At 36.8% G+C, this 23,901-nt stretch overlaps 1 protein-coding gene across 2 annotated transcripts in view; it reads right to left on the minus strand.

Moving 5' to 3' along the window:
* Positions 1–208: 208 nt before the first annotated feature.
* The window catches only part of LOC145770252 (uncharacterized), a 36,578-nt gene continuing 12,885 nt past the window's right edge, over positions 209–23,901 (minus strand). Inside the window, exons 3-20 of one of the 2 annotated variants that reach the window (XM_082581850.1) lie at positions 23,144–23,237; positions 21,671–21,799; positions 15,184–15,280; positions 14,652–14,807; positions 14,315–14,438; positions 11,488–12,044; positions 10,336–11,157; positions 9,201–9,531; positions 8,709–8,805; positions 6,850–7,159; positions 6,361–6,524; positions 5,670–5,757; positions 4,801–4,950; positions 4,274–4,456; positions 3,826–4,056; positions 3,304–3,396; positions 2,430–2,473; positions 209–1,670 (exon numbers count right to left, since the gene is read on the minus strand). In XM_082581850.1, coding sequence (XP_082437976.1) covers positions 1,643–1,670; positions 2,430–2,473; positions 3,304–3,396; positions 3,826–4,056; positions 4,274–4,456; positions 4,801–4,950; positions 5,670–5,757; positions 6,361–6,524; positions 6,850–7,159; positions 8,709–8,805; positions 9,201–9,531; positions 10,336–11,157; positions 11,488–12,044; positions 14,315–14,438; positions 14,652–14,807; positions 15,184–15,280; positions 21,671–21,799; positions 23,144–23,237 — 3,698 coding nt within the window. In that variant the 3' untranslated portion in view covers positions 209–1,642. Of the gene's footprint in view, positions 1,671–2,429; positions 2,474–3,303; positions 3,397–3,825; positions 4,057–4,273; positions 4,457–4,800; positions 4,951–5,669; positions 5,758–6,360; positions 6,525–6,849; positions 7,160–8,708; positions 8,806–9,200; positions 9,532–10,335; positions 11,158–11,487; positions 12,045–14,314; positions 14,439–14,651; positions 14,808–15,183; positions 15,281–16,672; positions 16,754–21,670; positions 21,800–23,143; positions 23,238–23,901 lie in introns of those variants that run through there. The other variant, XM_082581851.1, reaches the window with a different exon arrangement.

The following is a 23,901-nucleotide window of genomic DNA, read 5'->3' on the forward strand; positions in this document are numbered from 1 at the left end:
GATCACAGAATAGTGTGCCCGCTTATAAGACGGTGAGGCTACATCAGTTGCAGTAATAATTGTAAACTATTAATTTGCTATTAAAAGCAATAAAAATGTGACTTCTTTGCATAGAATACCGCGTGCGACTGCGAGATCTCTAATTTGGCAACTTGAAACTAAATTCAACCTGTTATTTTAATTCCATTTCACGCAAACGCGATTGAGGCTGCACAAATTTATTTGGTTCAAAAACAAATGGTTTATTTTGCACCACAAAACACATTGTACTCGATTACAATTGGCACGAAAACTGTATATAAAAGCACTTGATACATATTTCAACCTGGAAGCTACGACATCCGTTGTGGGACCTACGTTCAACTTAGTTCAACCATACCAACATATCAAATCTCCATTTATTGGTTTAAGTCAAAGGTTTGTTCTAATATCATACGATGCCCTTTGAGTGAGAGAGGCCATCAAATACAGTCTTATTGCGTTGTATACAACACGTTGGCCACATCCGTTATATTTAGGACCTAAATAAACAAGAAAATGGTGTCAGTGTGATACTTTTCCAGACCCCAACAACAAATTTCCATAACGAGTAAACTGCTGCCTCACTGCGAAGTGCTGGCTAAAAGCTCTGCTGCGGAGTGCATAGGAAAATAAGGTAGCCACTTTAACAAGTCGAAATTCTGCCACTGAAATTGACTACAATGCAACCGCCAACCAATCAGAACGTGTTATAAGAGGCTACCGTCCAATTGTGACCCTTCTAGCACTCATCCAGAGAGTTAATGCTTGTTTTGAACTTTATTTGGTAATTACAGAAGAAAAAGAGCAATAGCAGTGGTGAGAATCGAACACGCGTCAATGAAATGACTATTTCTAGTCCTAACCCTAACCCCTAAGCCAACCAGCTGACAAAAAATCCATCACTTAATTTGCTTTCTATCATCTTCTTTTCGCCATTTTTTACGTCACTTAAACCGTAGCTTATGATTGGTTGGCGGTTTCATCCTAGTTAATTTCAGTGGCAGAATTTCGACTTGTTAAAGTGGCTACCGGAAAATAATGCTCCTGACGTTGTACGATAAGGATAAGGCTCAAACAGCAGAAAAATATTAATCTGTACGAAAAAACATGAATAAATGCACAAAATGTATTGGAAGCTATCCCACAACAAGTCAGCAACGTCACATGAACGATGACGGACCCACACATCAAAACAACCGTGTTTTTGCATCGCTTCAACGTCACGTTGAATCAATGTAAAAAACGGCTGATTTGATGTCTGAGGAAAACAACAACCTCAAGAAACAAACAACTATTCAACTCGGAAAATTCGTGTAGTCGGTGTTGGCACGCATTGGCTACATCAGCCACAAAGGCAGAAATTGCTGCTTGTAGATTCATGACAATGATTTTTAAAGTTGAATTTACGTCATGTTTAGGTCGAAGATACACATGAAAAGGTTGAATGGTGGTGAATGTTATTTCATTGAAGTAGCTAAGGAACAAGTGGAAGAAAAGGCTTATTCGTCGCTTTTTGTTCGTGAAGGTCAGAAGGCGTCGGGCCAACGTTGAACATAACTTCTCACTGCCTGCACACAATGGCAGAATATCGCAGATCTAAGGTTCCAACTTCAAGTATTCGTCAAGATTTTATTGGTCTCTGTGTTGGGCTGAAATAAACAAATTAAATGTTGGACAAAGGAAAGGCTTAAGATCATAAGAAAGTTCACTGCAAAATATTGTGGATTATAAAAACGAGCGTTGATTTTGTAGAAGCTATTTTCTATTAGAAAAGTGATGCATTAGCTGTTGCTGAAGCAGTTGAATCAAAAACTCAATCATTTTTAATCTCTCAATAGAAGTAAATCAGCCTCCTTCCAATGAGCTTCTCAACTATTGGGGTATGCGAAGCATTCTGAAGACTTTGTGTATTTTGCACAAACAAAAAGAAAATTAGAAAGACTTAACGAGCTACCGTAATCATAGCCAGCAACAGTTTCTAATTTTACATTTCAATGCTATAACACGGATCACTTTTCGCTACCTGGTCCAGACCTCTTACTACATTTCTTCACACAATGCTTAAAAATGTTTAGTTGACGAGTGAGATTTCAAAAGCATATGGACATACAAATCACAAGTCCCTAGTTTTTGAAAATTATTTGAAAACAAACAGCTCCAGATAAAATATTTAACTTATTTCTGGATTGAGTTTGTTAGAAGCAAAGTTAGCAAGTTTATGGAGATTTTCACACTTTGTAGAGCGCTGCGTTGAAGTTGTTATTTAGGCCTACGTTTCTTCAGCCCAGAAGGTTAAGCAAATAAAATTAGTATTTCAACGATGACTTCACACATACTTGAAACAGATGTTGATTTAACCATCAAAATATGTAAAATCAACGGTAAAATGACCAAGTTACAGTTTTTACCTAGGAATCATGCTTTTGCAAGCTGCTCTTGGACGTGGGTTTCTCTGCAGAAGTGAATGAAAGAAGTGAGATATTTTTCTTGTAAATTACGTATCTTGACGTTTGCACAGCGTCAAATACGTCATTTATAAAAAGGATGTTTTTCCAGCCAGCAAACCAGTCCTTTTTTATATTGATTCAACGTCTGCAGACGCTAAATCAATGTAAAAAGGGCCTGGTTTGCTGGCTGGTTAAGTTTGGATATTTTTACATTCAGATATTACGACACCCAGTCAATGAAAGAATGTCAAATTTCCCAAACTGTATGAACATGGAGATACCCTATCTTACAAATCAACCGTTTTTTTTTTTCATTAAATTCAACGACTGCAGACGTTGAATCAATGTAAAAAACGGTTAATTTGTTGTCTGGGATACATCAGCGACAAACAACATGCAAGCAAAGCAAACGGTAAGCAAAGCAGCAACCAAAACTTGCCAAGTTATCTGTAAAAGTTAAGCTTAAGAATGTTTTATATTTTCTGCTGTAGCTGCATTGGCAAATGAACAAAGAAATAAACAAAATTCATCATTTTCTTTTAGTGATGTTACATCGGCAAATAAATTATTTCAAGCAAAACAACGCTTAAGTAACGTTAGTATGCATCATTTCAACCATGCTTTTAGTTTCGGCTTGGTCGCGCAAGGTAGGCCAGCCATCGGTGAATCCACGACCCAAGCATTGCACAAACGTGATGGACGTTGAAATCGCAAACAAGTGCTCTTTCCCAGCTGGCAAAAATTACCCTTTTTGCATCGTTTCAACGTCGCCAGATCTTGAAACGATGTAAAAAAAGCCAACATTAGCTAGCTTGGTCGGAGACAGACAACTCACGGAAGTTTGCTTCAAGTTAAGTTGAGCATACAGCAAGATGGCGATCTCTCTATGCTCTGCTTCCATCGCGATGCTCAATGCTGTACTCCCGTCCTGCGTGAGCAAAATCACGTTACACTAACGTCAAAACCCGCAGTTATTTTGTTAATTGTTGTTGAAATAAAATCGAATACTTGTGTTTACCTCTGCGGGCTTGGCGATTGTATCAATGTTAATTTACAAACATTTTCTTTTTTTGTATCAACCAATTTCAGAAATTACCGAGAGGTGATTGGACTTCACAACTGTGCAAAGATCTTACCGATATCTTGAAAGAAAAATATTCAATTTCACTTTTTAGGTATATTGAACAGAAAAGGGTGATGTCATTCAACGTGGATTTGAATTAGAAGTTAACAACCACTTTTGGGAACTGAGAAAGTTGTAACGTTATTTGTTTACTCTATCGTCCTGAACTCTCATATTTTGTTGTCAGTTTTATAAGAGCCCAAGAGAAAAGAAATTTCGCCAAAGAGATCTTACCGAGTCAGCCAAGGTAGCGTCGCATTTTGTCTTGGAAAGCAACGACTTTACAGCCTCGAGTTTTCCATGTTCCACAGCGCACATCAGAGCCGTAGAGCCATCTTGGTCTCTGGCATTGACATCCGCTCCACATTCGAGCAGTAGCTTTGCTGTCTCGGTTTTGCCATGACTGACAGCCAACATCAGCGCGGTTTGGTCAGCCTCTTTAGCGTGAGTGTTAACATTAGATTTCTAAAATATAAATTTATAAAAAAATAACATGAAAAATATGAGAACACGTTGTATAATAAACATTAACATATACCGTACTGTAATTCTGTATTTGCTTGTAAACTCTATAAACATACAAAATCATATATTATTCTTCATATTTCATAAACAAATTTTTTTTGTAAATCTTCCTTTATCCCAAGATTATTCTTTTGACAAAAACGTAATTGAAACTTACAGAGAAAAGTCTCTTGAAAACTAGACCTTCAAATTCGCTGCTGATTTCACACAGAGCGGCCAGCATGCAAGCAGTGTAGCCAGCCTGGTTGGTCTTGTTCACGTCCAGTTCGTCTATCGACAATAGCTTGTCAACCACCATCATGTTTCCGTGTGAAATCGCATAGTGGAGCACAGTGTTTCCCTGTGAAATAATGAAATGAAATAATAAGTACTCAAGACAGTAAATCAACCGTTTTTTTACAATAATTCAACGTCTGTAGATGTTGAATCAATGCAGCCACAGCTGATTTGCTGTCTGGGTAAAGAGATACTTTTCTCATTACCACGACAGCCAGCATATTGTTCCGTTTTTACATTGATTCAACGTCTGCAAAAGTTAAATAATTGCAAAAAGGTACTGATTATCAACTGAGATCAGGCAAACTTGACATCAATGTTGATTAAACATTAACAAAGGTCACATAAACGAAGAAACGGCTCAGTTTATCAATGTTTTCGAAGAGCAAACATTGAAAGCAAACTCACACTGGCATCTGTCATGTTGACCACTTTCCTTAGCACGGATAATGACGTATTTGCCAGGTCAGCGACAAAGTCGTCCAGTAAGTTTTTCGATGAATTAATCTGAGCAGCCACTCGAAACCACTCTTGTTGGACCATAGAAGTCGCATAAGCCTGAAAAGTTGATACAAATGATCAATTTGCTATCTACTATTGGTTGTCATTTATCACATTGTATCAGTATCGCACAAAAAGACATTTCGCTGACGTGTTCAATGGGGGTGCAGGAGCCTTTTTTTCATGAATTAGTATTTACTTATTTGGTATATCGATCAGCAAGATTTACTTCACCGAGCAAGTTTTTTGTACTAAAAACGCTTGATACATATTCTTCGCAAACTACCCAAATCCACATTGAGGTGAGAATTTATTAAGTGAATTTAAAACAGGGGAAATATCGTTATTGTTAGGATAGAAATAAAAAAACAAAGAATGAACCTATCATAGAATATTCGCTACTCAAAACAGAGCAGACAGAAAGTGCAAATACTTTAGAAAAGTTGTGGTAACCATAAAACACATTATGCTCGCAAAAATTCATTTAATCATGTTTAGTAAGATATCGATTGCGATTGGACGAGGGCCTAAGCAGATATAGTCGTCTTTCCTTGGTATGGTATGTCTTTCAACGTTGACTGCAAAGTGTTTTTTTTTAAATACTTTCAGATTAAAATTTTAGCAAACATAATCGATACGAAGACGGAAACAGCAAAAAAATTTGAAGGTGAATCAAGAGTGAACGAAGCTCATCTAATTTAATGGAAAAAACAATATAGTATTGTGGCAAATTATCACAAGCACAGTCAAGCTAAAAACTAAAATAAACTTTTAACCAGTTGGGCTTTATCCACTGCTTTGGGATTTCTCATATGTTTCTCTAAGACATCACACGCATCCAGAACTTCAGCGGTGAAAATGTATCTGCAAAGTAGCGTAATTTCACAATCATTGAAGGAAGAGTAAAATATGGTTGTCGGACGACTCGGCATGCTACAACTCAGCAAATGCTTCAACTCAGCAAGTTCATTTCAGCTACTGCCAAGTCAGCAAATGAGATTTAAGTGCTCACGTAGGACTTGCTTGGTAATCGCTTGTCAAACTCATTTTGCTGACTTGTGACATTCCAAGTTTCGGCTTGCTCAGTTGTTACTTGCTCAGTTTCATCATTTCCCAACTTCAGCCACTTTTTGCTCAAATGTTGCTAGCTACTTGCTCAGTTGTCGCTTGCTTAGTTCACAACTGCAGACGACTTGTGGGAGACTCGTAAAATATACCTACACCAGTGTCACCATCAGTATATTATGGTATAAAGGCTTGTGTGATATAATTTAAAGATTGCGTGTATCAAGCCTACATTGACTGCATCCGTACCATGCTGGTAAGATAATATTGGCATTTATTGCAGGTTTGTATTGTGACTTTCTATTTTTTCTAGAGTCTTCGTTGCATTTGATTGCAAAATTTATTATTAAATCAAAATTACATTCGAAAAAAATATAAAACTTACGCAACAGCACAACTTACTTTGCCTCACTTTCCTCAAAGACTTCGGTTTCTTCCGCTTCGTCAGCTACAGGCCGTGAGTCAGTCATTTGTGGGATGGATGCAACAGGTCCATCTGGGACCTCTTGCTCACTTCCATTGTATACTTGGACAGTTATAATGTTTTCCTCTGAAAGTGCCTTAACCTAAATGAAAGAAAAATGTTAAGAAAAAACAAAGAAAAATTAAAAACGAAACGCTTTTACGTTTTTTGGCCAACACGGAGGAGAGTCTTTCCAATTATTTTTTATTTCAATGGGATTGCAACTTAATTTCTGGATAAAAGATGCTTCGTTGTTTCTTTATAGTTTATAACTACCATACTTTTCTAAACAACAGGTACGCTCTCATGTATTAATGTTACATGCTTCTGGTACGTGTTGCAGTGTTGCACCTTAAGTAGATATGATTGATGTGATAAAATGTTTATGCAATGGAGGTGAGCTTATTAGAAAGATTCCTCAATCTTACATTCTCCTCCACTGGTGGTGTTTCTGTTTTGACCTTTTTCTTGACAAAATCATTGCTATAACTGAATCTTCTTTCTTCCGTAACTTCCGTTTTCTTTTTTTCTACAAATTGATAAGTATTTCTTGCTTTTTCCTGCTTTTCTTTCTCTTGCTTTTCTTTCTCTTGTTTTTCTTTCTCTTGTTTTTCTTTTTCGATTTCCATGCCCAGCTCAGCAAGCTCTTTTTCCACCTCATTATTTTCTTCGTTTTTCCTTGTGTAGTCTTCATCTTTTTCGTCTTCAGTAGTTATTTCTTCCTCACTTGAACTATCACTAAAAAACAAAAACTAAAATTTAATAGTCGGATAAGTTACCTATAATAAGTCAAAAAGTCTAAACGACCAACTACAAATAAATACCAAAATGAAGCATGCTTAGAGAAAGTAACAAAGTGACATGGCGAGTATTCAAGTAAGCGTCGACGGTTGCTAATGAGGCTCATTTCGTTGTAATGGAATGCTAGTTCACATTTTCAATGTTTGAAGTTTTTTTTCATTGGAAATGTAACAAGTATTGGAAAAAAGAGCTAAGAAAGATACAATGAGATAATCATGTGATCTCTTATAAAAGATTATCTTTAAATCAGAGACGAAGACGAATTATGACAAGCTTTTTCAAACTAAATATTAAACTTTCTTTCCCAAAACATAGTTAGCCTACTTTTACTTTTTCCGAACAAACGGAGCTTGGAAATCGTCAATTAAAAAATTCTGTAATGAAATCCTATGTCGACAAGACCCCCTAACCTTCGCCACCATGACAAAACATAATATAAGGGTAAGACCTAGCTCATTAACGTATATACAGTGGTAATTATTAAAAATACTGAAAATTGAAATCTAGTTTGCATTTCAAGGATGGATCTATACTGCAGTTACAGTAGAAAGCAGTGCACAATTCGCAATAAAAGATTATGCTAAACCATTTTACAGCAGCCCTTTGTTTCGCTCCAACTGAGGAAAGACTTGTGTAAATAAAAATTCCAGATTTCGTCTAATATATTGATCGTAAATATAAACCAGAATTGGTATGAAACGATTATCAGTAAAAGTTGAAGATTTGTGGAATAAAAAGGTTGTCAATAATGCAGAGCAGCTCGGTTCACTTCAGTTCATGGCATTTCAAAAAGTATGTGTTTCCGCAAATACTTGTTGTGGTTCTTCCACTTTGTTCAAATTATACTCTCATGTATCTATATTTACAATACTGCACTAAGAAGCACAACCATTATTAACATTCCAGCAAAGGAAACTTTTTAATGTCAATGTGTCTAATGTGTAACAGAATGCGCATAACCCATTCCGTGCATGTCAAACAAAGGAAAGCTAACTACAGATAAAAGTGAAGTTAATGTTTTTTGTTTTGAGTAATTTTTAGGTGATCCATTTCAACCAAAACACCATTTTCTGATAAGGAAATAACATAAGCAGGCTATTGTAGCTCAATTACGTCGAAACGTTAAGCAGCAGCCGAAATTCGATTCATCTAAATTCTAAAAGTATTCTCAATTTTTTGATATAAGCGTAACCGGGTCACAGAACAAAAGTATTCGATGCAATAAACGATCTATTCGAACGTCATAAATAGGGAAAGTGACAAAGCCTTGCAAAGTTTAGAACAAGAAAAGTTGTTTGGGCAGTAGTGACAGCAACGAAACAAAACTTCAACACCGAATGCAAATTGCTGCAAACAAAGTCTAAATTACTGTAAACAAACAGTTGTATAGTCTTTCCAGTTATAAATGGTGAAAAAATCAGAAATTTTTTTTTATTTCAAACAAGACCATTGCATCAATCAACCGCTAATTGTCGTACAAACTTACTCGTCGCTTTTGACTCCTTCGGCAAAGCGGAGGAATTTATTTTCTTTGACCGGAGTTCCGGGTTTTCGCATGATTGACTTTAGCTCTACGTCACTGTCTGCCAAGAAAATGTATGCATTGTCAACATGACTGGCACAACGTAGAATACCAATATTGCTCACACAACTAACATGTTGTCAGAATAACTATCATTGCAAACATGTTGATTTTATATTCCTCCTTTTTCGGTCTAAGTTTTAAATGATGGTAAAGTGCACAACAACATAAAATCTTAACAGTATTTCTTAAAAATTAAGAAGGTGGGCTTACAGTAAAAACTAGATAACTGTACAAAAGTAAGGCTTTAAGACAATCCACACACACAATGCAATACGCAACGCATGAAATAGAATATCGGAAAATTAAAGCAAAACATCGTAAAGAAAACTGAGGTCTTAAAGGAAAGAATTTTTCGACTGAAAATTCTTTTTGGAATAGGACATTAATGCTCACCTAAAGATGGAAGAGGACGAAGTGGTGGATGGAAATCTTCCTCCGTTATGTCAGATCCATCTTCTGACGATGTAACAGATGATGTTCGCTCTTTAGGTGAAAGCATGGACAACGATGCAGAGATGGCAGCAGATATTGAATCTGTGGATGAGGAATCTGTTGATGACAACTCCAGGCTTTCTGGAGGAGGTGCAATTTCCGTATTTGCAGAGTCAGAAAAAGCAGGATTGACAAAACGAGACACTTTATCACTTTTTCCATCCCACTCATCTCCGAAGACCTCATAGCGCTCAGCAAGCAGTGTCTGTTGCTCCTCCAGCAACGTTTGTACCTGAAAAACGATCAGAGAATTAGTTTTGAAGAAAATGTACTCACAAATAGCACATAATGTCATCAGGAGAAATTCAATCTATCGATGAAAAATAGAAAGCAAATCATGTGTCGTGGAAATGGTGTGATTTTTTTCCTTGTTTTCTTTATACAATCGTAAAAGAAGCTAAACATATACAGGAGAAGCTAAAAAAGTGACACAAACACAATAGACTTCAACAGCTTTAAGGTATAGATATGTACAAGAGGTGCTTCATACGAGCATAGATTTTCAGTTGAAACTGTCTTTTCTCCTACACCATCACTCATAAGACAATGCGAAGTTGGGTATTGTTTGTCTTTTACGTCACAGTAAAAAATGATATCTGCCTGAAGATGTGTAAATGTCAAAGATTAATAAAGGTCTGAATAAGATTCCAATGATAAACAACATTTCCTGATTTATGAGATGACTTTACATACGAATACCTCAATGTGGTTTGCGACCACAATAAGAATTATTTGTGTTTGTTAAAATGTTACGTATATTTACACGAAAAGAACGTAAAAAAGTGAAAGTTTTGGGAATCGTTTTAGCAAATATCAACTTGTGATATATGATATAATCGGAGTTGCATATTTCAACAGAATTACTCGCATAATTGCAAACCTGACCGGACCAAGACGTAACCCGTTGTTATAGCCAGCAAACAAAACATCAACCAAGAACTTTGGTCTACTTAGCTTGCGTTTATTTCCGGTTAGCGAACGTGAATTTAACGTAAGATTAACACAGCAAGTAACGAAATAAATGCACAACGCATACCTTGTCCACGTACGAATCGATATTTTGTGACCTGTCAGAACTCTCAGTTTCAGTCGAAGCGTCGTTTTTGTGGACAACTTCCGTGTTCGTTGCTGAATCAAGTAACGGAATCTTGGCTGGAGAATATTGAGTGAAAGAGTCTGTTTGATCCACTTTGGAGGTGTTGGTTGCAGCATGCCTCAACTCTGCTTGAATATCAAAGCAATCAGTGCTGCAATCAGATGTCAACTTCACTTCCGTGCTGGTCTGAACGTGAGAAGTCGGCTTCCGGATACTAACAAACGTTGACTTGTGTGCAGTGGAAAGCGCAACAGTTTCAGTACTTTGATCAATTTTTAAAAACTGCTGGGTGTTAGTAGACACAGTTCTGCTATCTTTTTCCTTTTCAGGATCTGTTTCACAAGCCGCTGATGACATATTGGCATAGGAGACCCATCGGCCTCCAGAAGGTAAGGTCATGGTTAATTTATCAGCAGTTTCCTTGGTAGGGGACAAGCTACAACTAGTGGACACGTTACGATTGCTTAGTCTGTCCGTCACGACAGACGCGTCTCTAGTAAGAACGGCTTTTTCTGGGCCGGCGGAAGCGTCACGATGCTGGACCAGTCCATCGCACGTTGTCGATTTGGCCAGGTAGGCTTGTTTTACGGTCGAAGTGCTGACCGATATTGTGTCCACGTGATCACCTACGGAAGCGTTGTGATATGTGATCAGATCGTGAGATGACGTACACTGCTCGTGAGTTTTCGTGATATTCGGGGTTGCCGTGACTGAAACGTCACGTGTTTCCATTTGAAGCGGGTCACATGAACTATCACGCATCTAAAAACAAGAAAAAAAGAATAAAAAAACAATAAAAAGATACAAAACTATTAAAAGCAACTTATGGCTTCACTAACTGGCAAATAAAATACATAAACTCCAACTAATGACCTTTTTTAAAATCACAGACGGCAACAAATAACTTGTCTATACAAAAATTCCCTGTAAACCTATTGTACTGTTCTATTGATTAAAAGGTATTTTACTAGTGAGGTTATCCACTTATCCAAAATCATACTGGAGGCGTCATAAGAAGATATATAATGTAAATTTTGTTTCAAAAAAAAATTAGATTGATGGGAACAGTCGAAAGTGTTATGAATTTCTTACCTCACGAAATGTACAGTCTCCGCAGGCAACGCTTTTACGGCCCGGGTGGTGAGTTTGGGTGGAGGAAGTGCTTGATAGAGAAGGTGTAGTTTGAAATGATGAACTAATTAAACTTGGTTCATCTGTGATTGTAGAAGCCTCAACATATTGCTTAGGAGGAGGAGGGAATACATTAAAAGCAGCGTCAATTTCAAACCCTTTCACGATGCTAGCAAAATCCATGGATGTCTTTCTCTTGTGAAGATCATTGGAAGTTGCAAAGGAGTCTCCATCCAATTTAGAGTAGCAAACTACTGCATCAATAGGAATAGAATCCCCCACGGCCACAGAGCGATATTTTCTCTTTGGCGGAGGTGGAGGGGTCGTTTTAGGTAATTCCTGCGCAGTGGATGCATCCACCGAAGTGGATCTAAGAGGTTGAGAAGAACGAAGTGAAGTTGGATGCTGAGAAATTTTTGGTGTTTTCACGGACGCTGATGACACAGAAGCATTTCCGTTGGATGTAGAAGAGAATTTGGATTTTCTTGGTGATGTTGGCTGTATTTCTTGGGATTTTTCTAAAAAAAATATTTCGGTAAGTTTCCCCGACAGAGACTCTGGTTTATGTGTCACGCCTCTTTAAATCTAGATTGTACGATATGCAGCTCTAGCATGAATTGTAAAAAAATATTTATTAACAAATGCAACAAATTTCATTTAACTTTCTAACGCTTTCACTGACCGAGAGATATTTATTCATTGAACAAATAAAATGACGTCATCAACAAGTGGCGATATTGACATGAATGAACGAATACAGGGCAGGCCTGATAAGCACTGGTTATTTATAGACAATAAACATACTGGGGTCCGTCATTCAAAGATTGTTTTTTTGTTTTTTTCATTGTAAAAATAAAAATAAAATATTTTCATCAATTTGTTTGCATTGGCCTGGCAATAGAGAAAAGCCAATTGATTATTTTACTTTTTCAACAAGTTTACAGTATAGCTACTTTGCTTTCGAAATGAGGAGTAGTTAGTTGTACTGCATAATTTAGCCTGGTCAGAAAAAACTATGCTTTTTATTTCAGGCTTTGAATCGACCAATTTTGCTCACTGGGACCAAGTTTGATTTATAGGAAGCCGCAATGTTGTTTCGAGCTATAGTCTACGTATCTCATAGTCAATGACATGCATACAGACTACAATGCAAACTCGCTGGAGCAGCAAAGTGATGCCACTTGGAATTGAATCTTTCTTACGATGTTAACCACTTTTACAGCCAAGCCCATAAAGATTAGCTTGCATTTTGCAGTTGATGTGACATAAGTCAAATTATAAATTTTGCATTGCAATCTAATGTAACTCTGTTGTCTAATTTGGTTATTCTCAACGTACTTACTGAAATAAGATACAAACGAACGCATGTTGCGACCAAATGTTTCTTGATAATACACGCAAGTGAAAATACTGTTTACTACTTAAGCTGCTGCCTAAACCAGACAATCTTGCAATTAAATTCCTTACAAACATTTACTGAAATACTTGCTTGACTTTTGTAAGAAAATGCCTTTTTTCAGTTACGTTAACTCTACTTCATAGCATTGCTTTCCTGACCTACAAAAATTCTTCATCTACAATAGATGGTAGAAAGTTAGCATGGTAACCAATTCGCTTTGCAAAAAACGCTGATATTATTTTTGCCATAAAACTTCTTCCCTATTCATCATGCCTCGTTATGTTGATGATGCAGCAGCAATTGGATAGTAGGTTATTGTTGAAACTAAATGTTTGATAGCAAAGTGATATCTTTGTTACACTTATGACAAGGAAACAACCAAATAATAACATAAGTCTGAGCTATTTAAAAACCTATCGTTTGGATGCAGCCCTTTGCCATTACTCAAAATGGCTTTGTCAAGAAAATATTAAGATTTGCACTAGGTACCTATAAGCTGTTACAACGGCTTTTGACAGAGCTAGTTTTTCAAATTAAGATTTGCTGCACACCAGCATTGAAAAAGACATGACTTCACGGCTAATCACCTTCTGTCTACTGCTTCAAGTTATTTTTAAATTGTTCAAAATGTATTAATCTTATTCTGAAGACATAAGCTATAGCTTATAACTTGATGATTTGGCTGTCACCTCCAAATCGTGATGACGTTGCGTAATGAATTGGCTGATACCAACATGTAGAAGCAGCATTCTTTGACTTTTTTTGATTTAACGTTGTAGAAAAGCTGTTGCGTTTTTCTGTGTTTGGACTAAAGCCACACATGACGAAATGTCATACATTCGGCTGAAGCTGCAACATGTTTTAAGAACACTTTTCACAAAATTTAACACTTATGCCAGAGTGCAAACGAAGTGGCTGTCCAAGTGTCCAACATTCACAAAAACCGGGTAGCCACGAGAAAAAACTAATGGGCTTCGACTAAGATGGAAAATTTGTTTCTGAAACGTCAGTGGTAGAATTGCTGTTACATAACCAACTTGAAAAGCAATAAGATGGTCGGCTATTTTTAATACTACTGTATACTAGAATTTGTCCTTGAACCGATTCCGGCTTCCACCAGCGGGATAGTTACCGAGCATGATTTTGTGAAGGACATAAGTTTACCATCGGCAAAAACAGCCTTATGATATTATCAAGCAAAAAATATCTCACCACTTAGCCTATTGTTAGACGGACGCTTCGATCAGTATTTCCGTACACATTATTAAAACATACAAGACGCACGAATACTGAGCTATCAATAGAGCTTCCACTCATGCTGTTTCATATGATACATTAGCAAACAAAGTAACTTTAAAGTTCCACAGTAGGGGTTTAACAATGCTTTACCATATAGGTCTTCTTGCGCTTGTAACCGAGGTTTGCTTTCCAAGTTCTTCATCTCTTCCAAGAGATGCTTCTTTTCTTGCTGAAGAACTGAAATTTTAACTTGAAGAACCGGTATGTTTTTGACCTGAAAAAAAAGAGAAAGAATTTTGCAAATCTGTCAGATATTTAGTTGCTCAAACAAAAAACCTACGTAAAGTGCAAAGAGCTCACTTAAAATATAACAATCATATTAAGCTCTCTCAGATTACAGTAAATTTCTCGTAATGTGATCTTGATTTAAAATGCACCGACATTAATAGTCACTTTTTTCCCAAGTAAAACTAAGCAATAAGCATACCTGTTCTTCCAATTCGCGAAGTCTTATTAAAGCCGATGCCATTTGCTCTCTGACTAGTTGGAGTTGTTGTGGAGTGACTTGATTTCCATTTAAAAGTCCGCTCAAACTGTTTGGAGTCATGCTGCCACTGGAAGAGCTGCTGACACTGCTTTGTCTCTGCAAACAGAGTTAGAAAGTATTATTATACTGTATTTGTTATAAAAAATGCAAAAAATTGCGTCTCATCCGCCCTAGAATCATTGCAAGACGTCGTGTCGTCTAGTTCTATAAGCAAAACTTTATCCTTACCCAGCTATCAAAAGTTGTATTTTTTACATCGTTTCAACGTCGCTAGACCTTGAAATGAAGTAAAAATAAAACTTTTGCTGAATAGGCAAGAGTAGTTCATCTTTTAGCAAAACTATGTTGATGGAATAGTTGATTAAAGACGCTTAAACTGGCTACCAGACTAATTTTAAAACGCTGCTATGCGAAATAAACTTTCTTATAACGGGGACCCACTTCATAAATACGACAAATTGTGCGGCCTTACCCCTCTGTGGAAGCCAAGACCATTCCGTCCACTGTGAGATATAGGGGGGCCATTTAGTGAGTCACCTGAAGACCGATTCCGTTTGGTTCGGAACGACCTGAACACAAAAGATACAAAAGTTAAAGCTATTTTTCTTGCCTAAAGTAAAAGCTGTTTCTAGAGAATGTTAAAAAAATTAATGAAAAGTGTCGACGTGTTAGATCAGATCAAATAATCTTTATTGTTAATTTGTTTTCAACCTATTTTTCAAACCTAAACAGGAAAGTTGAACCTTTCAAGTTGCATGAACCAAAAACATGAAGGATTTAGGACAAAAGGTAATTTAAGCATATTTTTTTTTGCCCAATGAGGCAACCATACTGGGGAAATGTAAAGAAAATCAACAGAAATTTATATATCAGAGTTTACTTTTTTTACTTATGCTGTACTATGCAAATGCCGACAAAAGGTGCATCATGTTGGTAGATGTTTAAATTACCATTGCTCACTATAACGCCACAATAGGAGAGCAACCAATAGATTTAGTGTAGCTGACTGCTGCAACTGGTTGCATTTTTTGGCAATTTTGTAGGAATTTCAAATATGAAGAGTGAGTTGTTTCAAAACTACGTCATCGAAAAGTTACTTAAACGGCGGGTTACGTAACCCTAAACCTAACCCAGGCGATTCAATGCGTCACAGTTCATTTGCCGCTTTCAAGCGGCAAAACCAAGGTGAGATTCGACTGGCGGCAAAGTGAAGGAATTCTGTCTGTACCTTGTATGGACATTCGTAGAGCAATATTAAAAAAATTGTTGCATGATTTTGTTGATACTTCAATACCGGTGTTACTTAATCGTTGACGTAAAAATAGCCTCTGAAACAGCAAGGACAAAAAAATGTAAAGCTAAATTTTGAAACTTACAAAATTCAATTATTGCCCAATAACTCAATAGGAAAAATAATAACAGGCGACACAAAGTTCAAACTTAATAATAGGCTACACAGACTTTTGGGTATATTTCTTATAACAATTTTGATGTTGAAGCTATGCGCAGGAGCACCATGCTACGATTCAATACAAGAAAAGGTATGTTGGCTCCATCAGTTTAAAATATATGACTCAAAAATAACATTGTAATGGTTCGTTTAACGCTTACTATCAAAAAGTTTCGTATTTTTTTCTTATACGTTTTGTGCTTTTCTCCAATAACTGCGGCGTGAAGAAGTAAACTTGATGCATTTACGAGCTAACTATTTTTTTAGATACAAAATGAAACTGTTCACTAAGCACCGAAATAGAAGATATTTTCTTATTTACTTCTGGTTACTGCAAGCTAGACTACCACAAAATGTTGAACATGATAATCAGTTTCATTTCCGACGTTTCGTCAGTCAGCGCGACTGACTTTACCAAGTGGCTAAAACAGAAAAAAACTGCCCGTTTAGCAGCAGTTTCATTCTATGATAGGCTAAGCTTATTTTGTTTGATCCAGTTAAACAAACTTACCAACAAGAAGGCATTTCAGTGTTTTACCAAATGAATCAATGAGACGTTGTTCAACATTCGATAAATCACAATTCACACCATCTGTGGGAGACAGTATGAAAACAAATTGTAAAGCGGCATTTAGGTCCATTCTAGAACTCTATGGTTACACTAAAGCTTTCCATTGGTGTTTGTCTGCATCTTACTGACATCTGACTGACACTTACTGCAGTAAACCAGTAAATCTCAAATTTAGATACACTGGAAGACAATTTTAAACTTAAATAGCCTATCAGAAAACTAAAAATGGAAACTAGAAAAGAAGTAGACTTAGAATGCATTGTTTAGTGTGCACCAGCCATTGGCATTATAACGGCTAGAAATTCACTCTAAACAATCAAGCTACATCCTTCAGGCAGAGTATCATACCCGATGACTGCAAGAACAAAAACTGCTAATAGCAAATATTATTTTCGTTTGGTAATTGATACCCAGTGCAGCCTCCGAAGCCTTGCATAAACGACTCGCACAGGAAACATAATGTCTTACCATAGCTTATTAAATGCCTTTGTGCACAGCAACGAACCACAGCAAATAACAACGCATTATTTACTTTAAATACACGACCCTGCATATTTTTTGAAAACGTGCAAATAAAAAAGTCGACAGTGAACCTAACCGCGTGACCTTTGATCGCCAATCAGTGTTCAAACTGCAACTTTGCAACAAGGGGTGGGGTCTATTCGCAAAAACTCTTTACAAGTCCAAAAATATGACACTGTCAAGTGTTAAACAAATTCTTCTCAAAGAACTTCTGAGTCATATCAACTTTGGTTATGAGGATCAGGCTAAAATCTATCCACATGGTCCTTTAAGCCTAGAAAATTATTTTTTTGTTGAAAAATCGTTGCTATCACATTGCAACCTTTGTTGCGAAGAGTCAGATGCGACATACTGGCTTGGCCACCACGTAAATTTGGCCAAAGCGAACACATGATTAACTTTCAAGTTGTTGTACTTCCTAACTTCGCTAGCTGCTTTGCTTCAGGAAGTACGTCGTGCAGTGGTGTTCCGTCAACCACATAAAACCTGACCTTTAATTTCAGAGCATCTGGTATGAGCTTTCTGGTCCCTTGTCTCTACAACTACAGCTTGAAGTTCCTATTCATTTAGCATAACTGCATTCAAGCTTGATGCGTTTACTCAAATGCAGTGTCCTACGCTTAATTCACAACGCTGTTTCTGCAGCTGATTTGTCTGTTTTGCGTAAATCCGTGTTACCATCTATTCAAGATGAGCTTCATGCCTCTTGCTGAAATCGCTTTTGTTGAAATAAAGTTGCAATCTGCCTTTCGGCAAAAAAGAATAATTAATCAGATCTAAAACTTCTCAACAAAAGCGTCTGCCATCTAAACTTCTTTTGTTTCTTGTTGAATACATTAAAAGAAAACCTGGTTTTTCTTTTTTTTCAACTGAAATAAAGTGGGCCATACCTATAAAATGTTTTTTACTACTGAAACACAAGAGAGACACAAAGTTGCTGCTGACAAGTAGTAACCAGTGATGTCTAGCGGAAGGTCTGAAGCTTTCTGAAGATGTTCGCACCTTGAAACGTCTAACACCTTCTGATGACGATGTCGGGGATTTAATATCATGAGATCGCTACAGCGAACAAGTGATCACATGAGCAATGACCTATGGAAATGATGAAAGGTTCTATTTCCAAACTATGATGGATCACAATGAATATACCAAACCAACAACTGTATATAAAGATGGGCACAGAGAAAGAGCAGCGATATGCATTAACGTTATTAATATTTCTAAGCTGTCTTGAGAATGCATTGAAAATGATGAACATAGACGAGTTAACAATGAACATTTGCGACTTTACGTTTAACCAACGTAGTCTCTGCAAGCTAACACGAAGAAAACAAGATTCGAGTTTTCATTTGAATGACGGTTCTAAACTTTAGCAACATGCAGATATTCTGTTTCCAACAGTAAACACGCTTTCGTACTTCAAGGTTTGAAATGCGGACCTGCAAGGCTTTCACATATTTGGATATGGTGCAAAATTAAATGTTTTCAATGATAAAGTATCAATGTGAAAGAGCTGTTCCCGGGTTAGCGGCAGCAGTAAAAACTACAAGAAACCCCCATAAAAAATTGAGCTGTCAAATACTGCATGGTTTGCTGAGTTAACTTTCTTACCTTGGATCTTTGAGACCCCTTTACCTCTTCAACAAATTGGCAACTGAAATTTTTTCAGCATACTCAGACGTTGAAACAATGAATAACATGGCAGCTTTTGTGAAAGGCGCATTCGAACATACAATGGGAAGGTGCTGAGATCATTCAATGATTAATCACAGCATACCTATTACCTAGGTGAAGGTGAAACCACCCAACCTTATACGGAGAAACCTCCCATGTGTGATGGTGCTACTCTCCAACTCTTCAACATTCAGCTCTGCAAAGCCTTATTCTTAACAAATCTGCCATGTAGGTGTCAGCGTTCTGTCTGTGTTCCGCCATGTTGGACTGGTGGTTATCACCTGATCTAGCCTCCCTTAATCGTGTCTGATAGACAATGTGTTGGAAGCATGATTAGAATCTATCTACAGGATACGATTTAAATGATGGATGATCATTTGCAACACCTTGTGGTAGATTAGTTGATTTTACAACAGAAGATTGTATCATTTTTATGAAAGCAAATACTGTGTGTTAGTATCATGTTTGTGGGAGTATACATTCACTGTCTTCTGTCATTCCCACGCAGGCTTATCATACAGATACCTATGAACAATGCATTTACTGTTAACTTTACACGACTGGAAAAATCACGTCAGATAAGACAATCAGAGTCTATTCAATGGCACTAATTTAACAAGACAGTATAGAAAGTTCATACAATTAGTGACAAGCTTGCAATAGCATACGTTAAATGAATTTCAAAATGTGAAAATATTGTCGACATTTGGCTCTGAGATTTCTGCCACAGAGACTCGTTGACGACGTTTCGAAATTTCCCCTGTCGAAATTGTAACCGCGAGTTCTATGGAGCACAAAAAGTCATCAAACAATTTATGCTCCAATGAGACTTCATTGTGTTTTTTTTGGGGGGTTTTTGAACATTTTAAAGTTTAAACTGCACAAATTTTACTTTTCACAGCGGACTCGAGTAACAAGCACGTTGTATAGATAAAATAGCCAAGGTAGAAAAGGAAAATTGAACATCAATACTCCATTAAAAGTGCTCTCCGTCCACAATATAAGTATTTTATAAACCGTACTTCCCTTCTCGAAAGTAAATCTAACGATAATCACCTAACACTCGCGCAATTCGATAAAACATAAGGTGTCATTGGTTTTGAAATGAAATAAATAAGATTGATCTGAAAGACCGACTGCACAGGAAGTTCGATGTTAAAGTCGGTTGGCTCCAGTCGTCCCTGACGCGAATGACCGAAGAAGGATCACACTGATCATTTTGGTAAACAAAAAGCAGGCCACTTTGAAATTGTGAATACGGCTAACTGGGTTAGTTCATATTGTAAAAGTTTGCACGTCTTTTAGAGTTACATTTCTGATATTATTTCACCAATATGGTGAAAACTCTCACATCTCAGGCAAGAATTTGGTGACAGAAATATCAGACGCCATTATAAGCCTTCAAGAGTCTGGGTGGATTATTACTAAAACCCCTCAAGGTTACTAGAGGAATAGTTCAAAAAAGTTTAGCACAATTGAATTCTGATGTTGAAAGTAGCAAATGCTCTAAAACAAAAGTTCCTGGGCGATTTAGCATTTGAAAACACGCTACTACAGTCTAGTAATCTTGATAGTCCTCAGATAGACATATTACTCTGCAATTTACATTGTTTCCACGTTTACACTTTTGAGATCAGTTTTACTTTAATAGCTTATTTTTTAAAACCAGTGAGGTCACATTTTGGCGTAATTGATGGCGTAGTACAAATCTTTAAGGAAGTAGGCTAATTTTTGCTTCGAAATTTTTTGAAAAGAAAAAATCTCCTACCAAAAGCACATAAATTTTTCTAAGTCACAAAGGTGTAGTGGAAAAAAATTCAAAAAATTATCAAAACTAAGCGCCATTGAACCAGGCACACAAAGTATGCCCAGACAAAATTGCAATGCAGCAGCAACATTTTGATAAGAACCCACAAAGTAGCCTATTGTTTAATGATGCAAGTAAGTGTTCACGTCTGCAATTGTGACACATAAGTTCTTCGTAGAACTGGAAGACGTAGTTTAACAATGTGATCTATCAAACTGACAAAACTGTCTTAAAATTTCATACATTTTCACTGTCTGGCTAGTTTGTGTTTTTAGATTTTTTTACAAGCGTTTTTTACTTTTTAAATAAATTTATGCTCTGAAAGCGGTTGAAGCATTTTTATTACTCAGCTATTCGTTGCCATGAATCAAAGTCATCGTGACTTTCAACGTGCGACGAAGATTGGAATGAATGCGCTTGAGTTGAATTGACCTAAATAGCTTTAAAATTTGGTTACACTCTCCAAGCGGCTCGGACCACAAACTGAGAAGAAACTTTAGACCAGGCAAACAAAAATAATCATTTTTATAGTGAGCCAAAATTTTAATTTAAAAGAAGCAAACAAAGCAGCAAATATTTGGCTCTGTTTATGATATTGAGTGAGTTAATAGAGGATCAAACAAAGGGAAATGGACGGGCAGAGACAAACAACAATACTGGTATGGCGGCTTTATTAGACCAGACATTGTCTTGTAAACGGTAAGGTGTAAAAAAACACAGGAAATAGTCATCAAAAATGTATCTTACAACCCAGTTAGCAAATTAATCATTTTTACATTGGTACAAAGTCTGCAGACGTTAAGTCAATGTGAAAAAGAATTGATTTGCTGGTTGCGAAAGAGCAAAATTGATCTCCAACTCCAACATGGCTGACAAAAATTAAACGTCATTTACGGATATTTTTGCGTTAAGCAGACCGGATAAGCTTGCATCACCTGAAAGCTTCTAGACGGCGCCTGGTTTCCATCAAAGTGTTTTCAGCTCTGGCCCCACTTTTTCCCATTTCCTGATGGCCATCACTGGCTAAGGAATCCAAGCTTTCGCTCGATGGTCCACCCGCCAGCCTGTCAACGCAAAAGTTTTATAATTTTATGTCAGTTTTACATTTGAAAACTGACCACCGGACGAATACTACCTTCGCCTTGTGTTGGCAATCATTCCCCATTAATAAAACAAACAAAATGAATCAGTTTCGTACGACTATTTTACCACAATCAGAGAGTAGATAAGTGCAAGCACGAAAGGTGGCAGCGGTATATCGTTTGTTGATTGCAATTAAAGCAGTGCTCTTAGCTTTCATTTCACATGGAAGCCCAATGAGACGAAATGAAACCAGAACCCACCAACAAACCTAATTCAACAAAACGCTTTCAATTTACAGTAAACTGCACAGTCATTGCATCACTTGAGTCGTCATGTGAAACGCATTAGTAGAATTGTAACTGCAACAACTGAAACCGTGGGTACATAACGACACAATACTTATCCATACCCACACTATAAAACCAGTTACGCTAATGGCTAATTTTTGGCAATAAGCATTGTCACATTCACCGGTTTCGTTTCTACACTACAAAGCACTTATGCGTGGGATAAAATGTGCGTCATTTCATGAAAGCTTCATTTATGCAAAGATCTAGGTCTACACTACAGTGCATGTGAAGCTTGGACAATCGAGAAGGTAACAAGATAAAGATATGAAGCAATGGTTCATAACATTTCCTAGGTTCAAAGTTTATTATAAATGTATACAAAAACAGTTTTTTGTTACTTGATAAGGGCTAACGTGTGTATGGCCGAAAACGTTTGTAGTTTATAGTTTATGTTCAATTTTAATGGATTATGTTAAATGCCGTGTGGTTTCTTGGTTGTATATGTCTGTGGTTGAAGAAAGTGACCTCTTTACCAAAATTGTATTATTATAAACGTGTTGTGAAAAGCATACTGTCTTGCCGAAAAGTAGTGATGTATTTAAAATTATTATTTCACGCAATATTTGTTTGAAATAACTTGTAAGTAAATAATAAAATTGACTAGAAAGAGTAAAAAGCTTAAAAATTGGGAGCAATGTGGCTTCTTAAAGTTTGGGGGTGCATCACAGTTTCTTTTGTTAAGCAAAGGCAATATTTCCCTACTTGTTTCATTTACAAGCAAGCATGGCCACCTAGAGATGGCCATCTTTAGGTGGCCATTCTTTAGGTGGCCATGAAGCAAGCAATAAAATCACTTTCCAACTGCAAATGACGATCGCTACATCAAATACATGAATCAAGTAAGATAACAAAACTAAACATTCAAAAAATAACGATGTGTTACGTCAGAGGTAAGCAAATGCTAAAGGCAACTAAATGGGTGAAGATTTAAATCAGAGGACGCCCTAAGCACACAGAAGCAAGAAGAATGCTGACCTAGATTGTGGTGCTGCAGTTTGCTCTTGAATAGCCGTACTTTGGTTCCGCTTATTCGGCTTTCTCAAGGACGATGTTCGCTTGAAGTTTTGTCCTGTGTATGAAACAACATTTGATTGTCGTTACAGTGTTATTGCATAAGCTATTGTATCAAAAGACTTCGTAGGCCAATGTTTGCAAGCACTGTGTAAAGTTTTTCAAATAAAAAATGTGCGTATTCATTTGTGGTGCTTGGTTAAGTTCCGATATTGCAAGAAATGGTGTTTTTATACGGGTTTTATTTACATTGCTTAGAAAAACGATAAATGTCAACTCATTGATACGCTCTGACAAATTTTCTAGAAAGCTGTAAAAGGATTTTGAACAAAAATTTCCGACGTAACATACAACTCTCAATCGATTTTTACGAAACGTTACTTACACGAAACGATGAAAGCAAAAACTGAAAATAATCACTCGTTTGCCATGTTAAGTAGTAATCTTCATAATCACTGAATTAAGAAATTATTCCGTTGGTTCGTTGATTTATTTTTTTGGACTTCATCTTTAGGTATCTCACCACAGCAAAATTTATCAAGTTGTTTTGGTTAATTCTAGATTTAAAAACTGATAACGAAAAATTCCGCTCGTCCATTAATTTCATTCTGGACCCATCGAAGAAAGCCATCACACGTAACGTAAGATGGAACCTTTTATAGCAATGAGGCTACAGCCTACAGTTAACAGAGCAGAAGACAGAAAAAATAATACTTCAACAT

This window comes from Aplidium turbinatum, chromosome 5 (genome assembly GCF_918807975.1).
Source record: "Aplidium turbinatum chromosome 5, kaAplTurb1.1, whole genome shotgun sequence".
Taxonomy (NCBI): domain Eukaryota; kingdom Metazoa; phylum Chordata; class Ascidiacea; order Aplousobranchia; family Polyclinidae; genus Aplidium; species Aplidium turbinatum.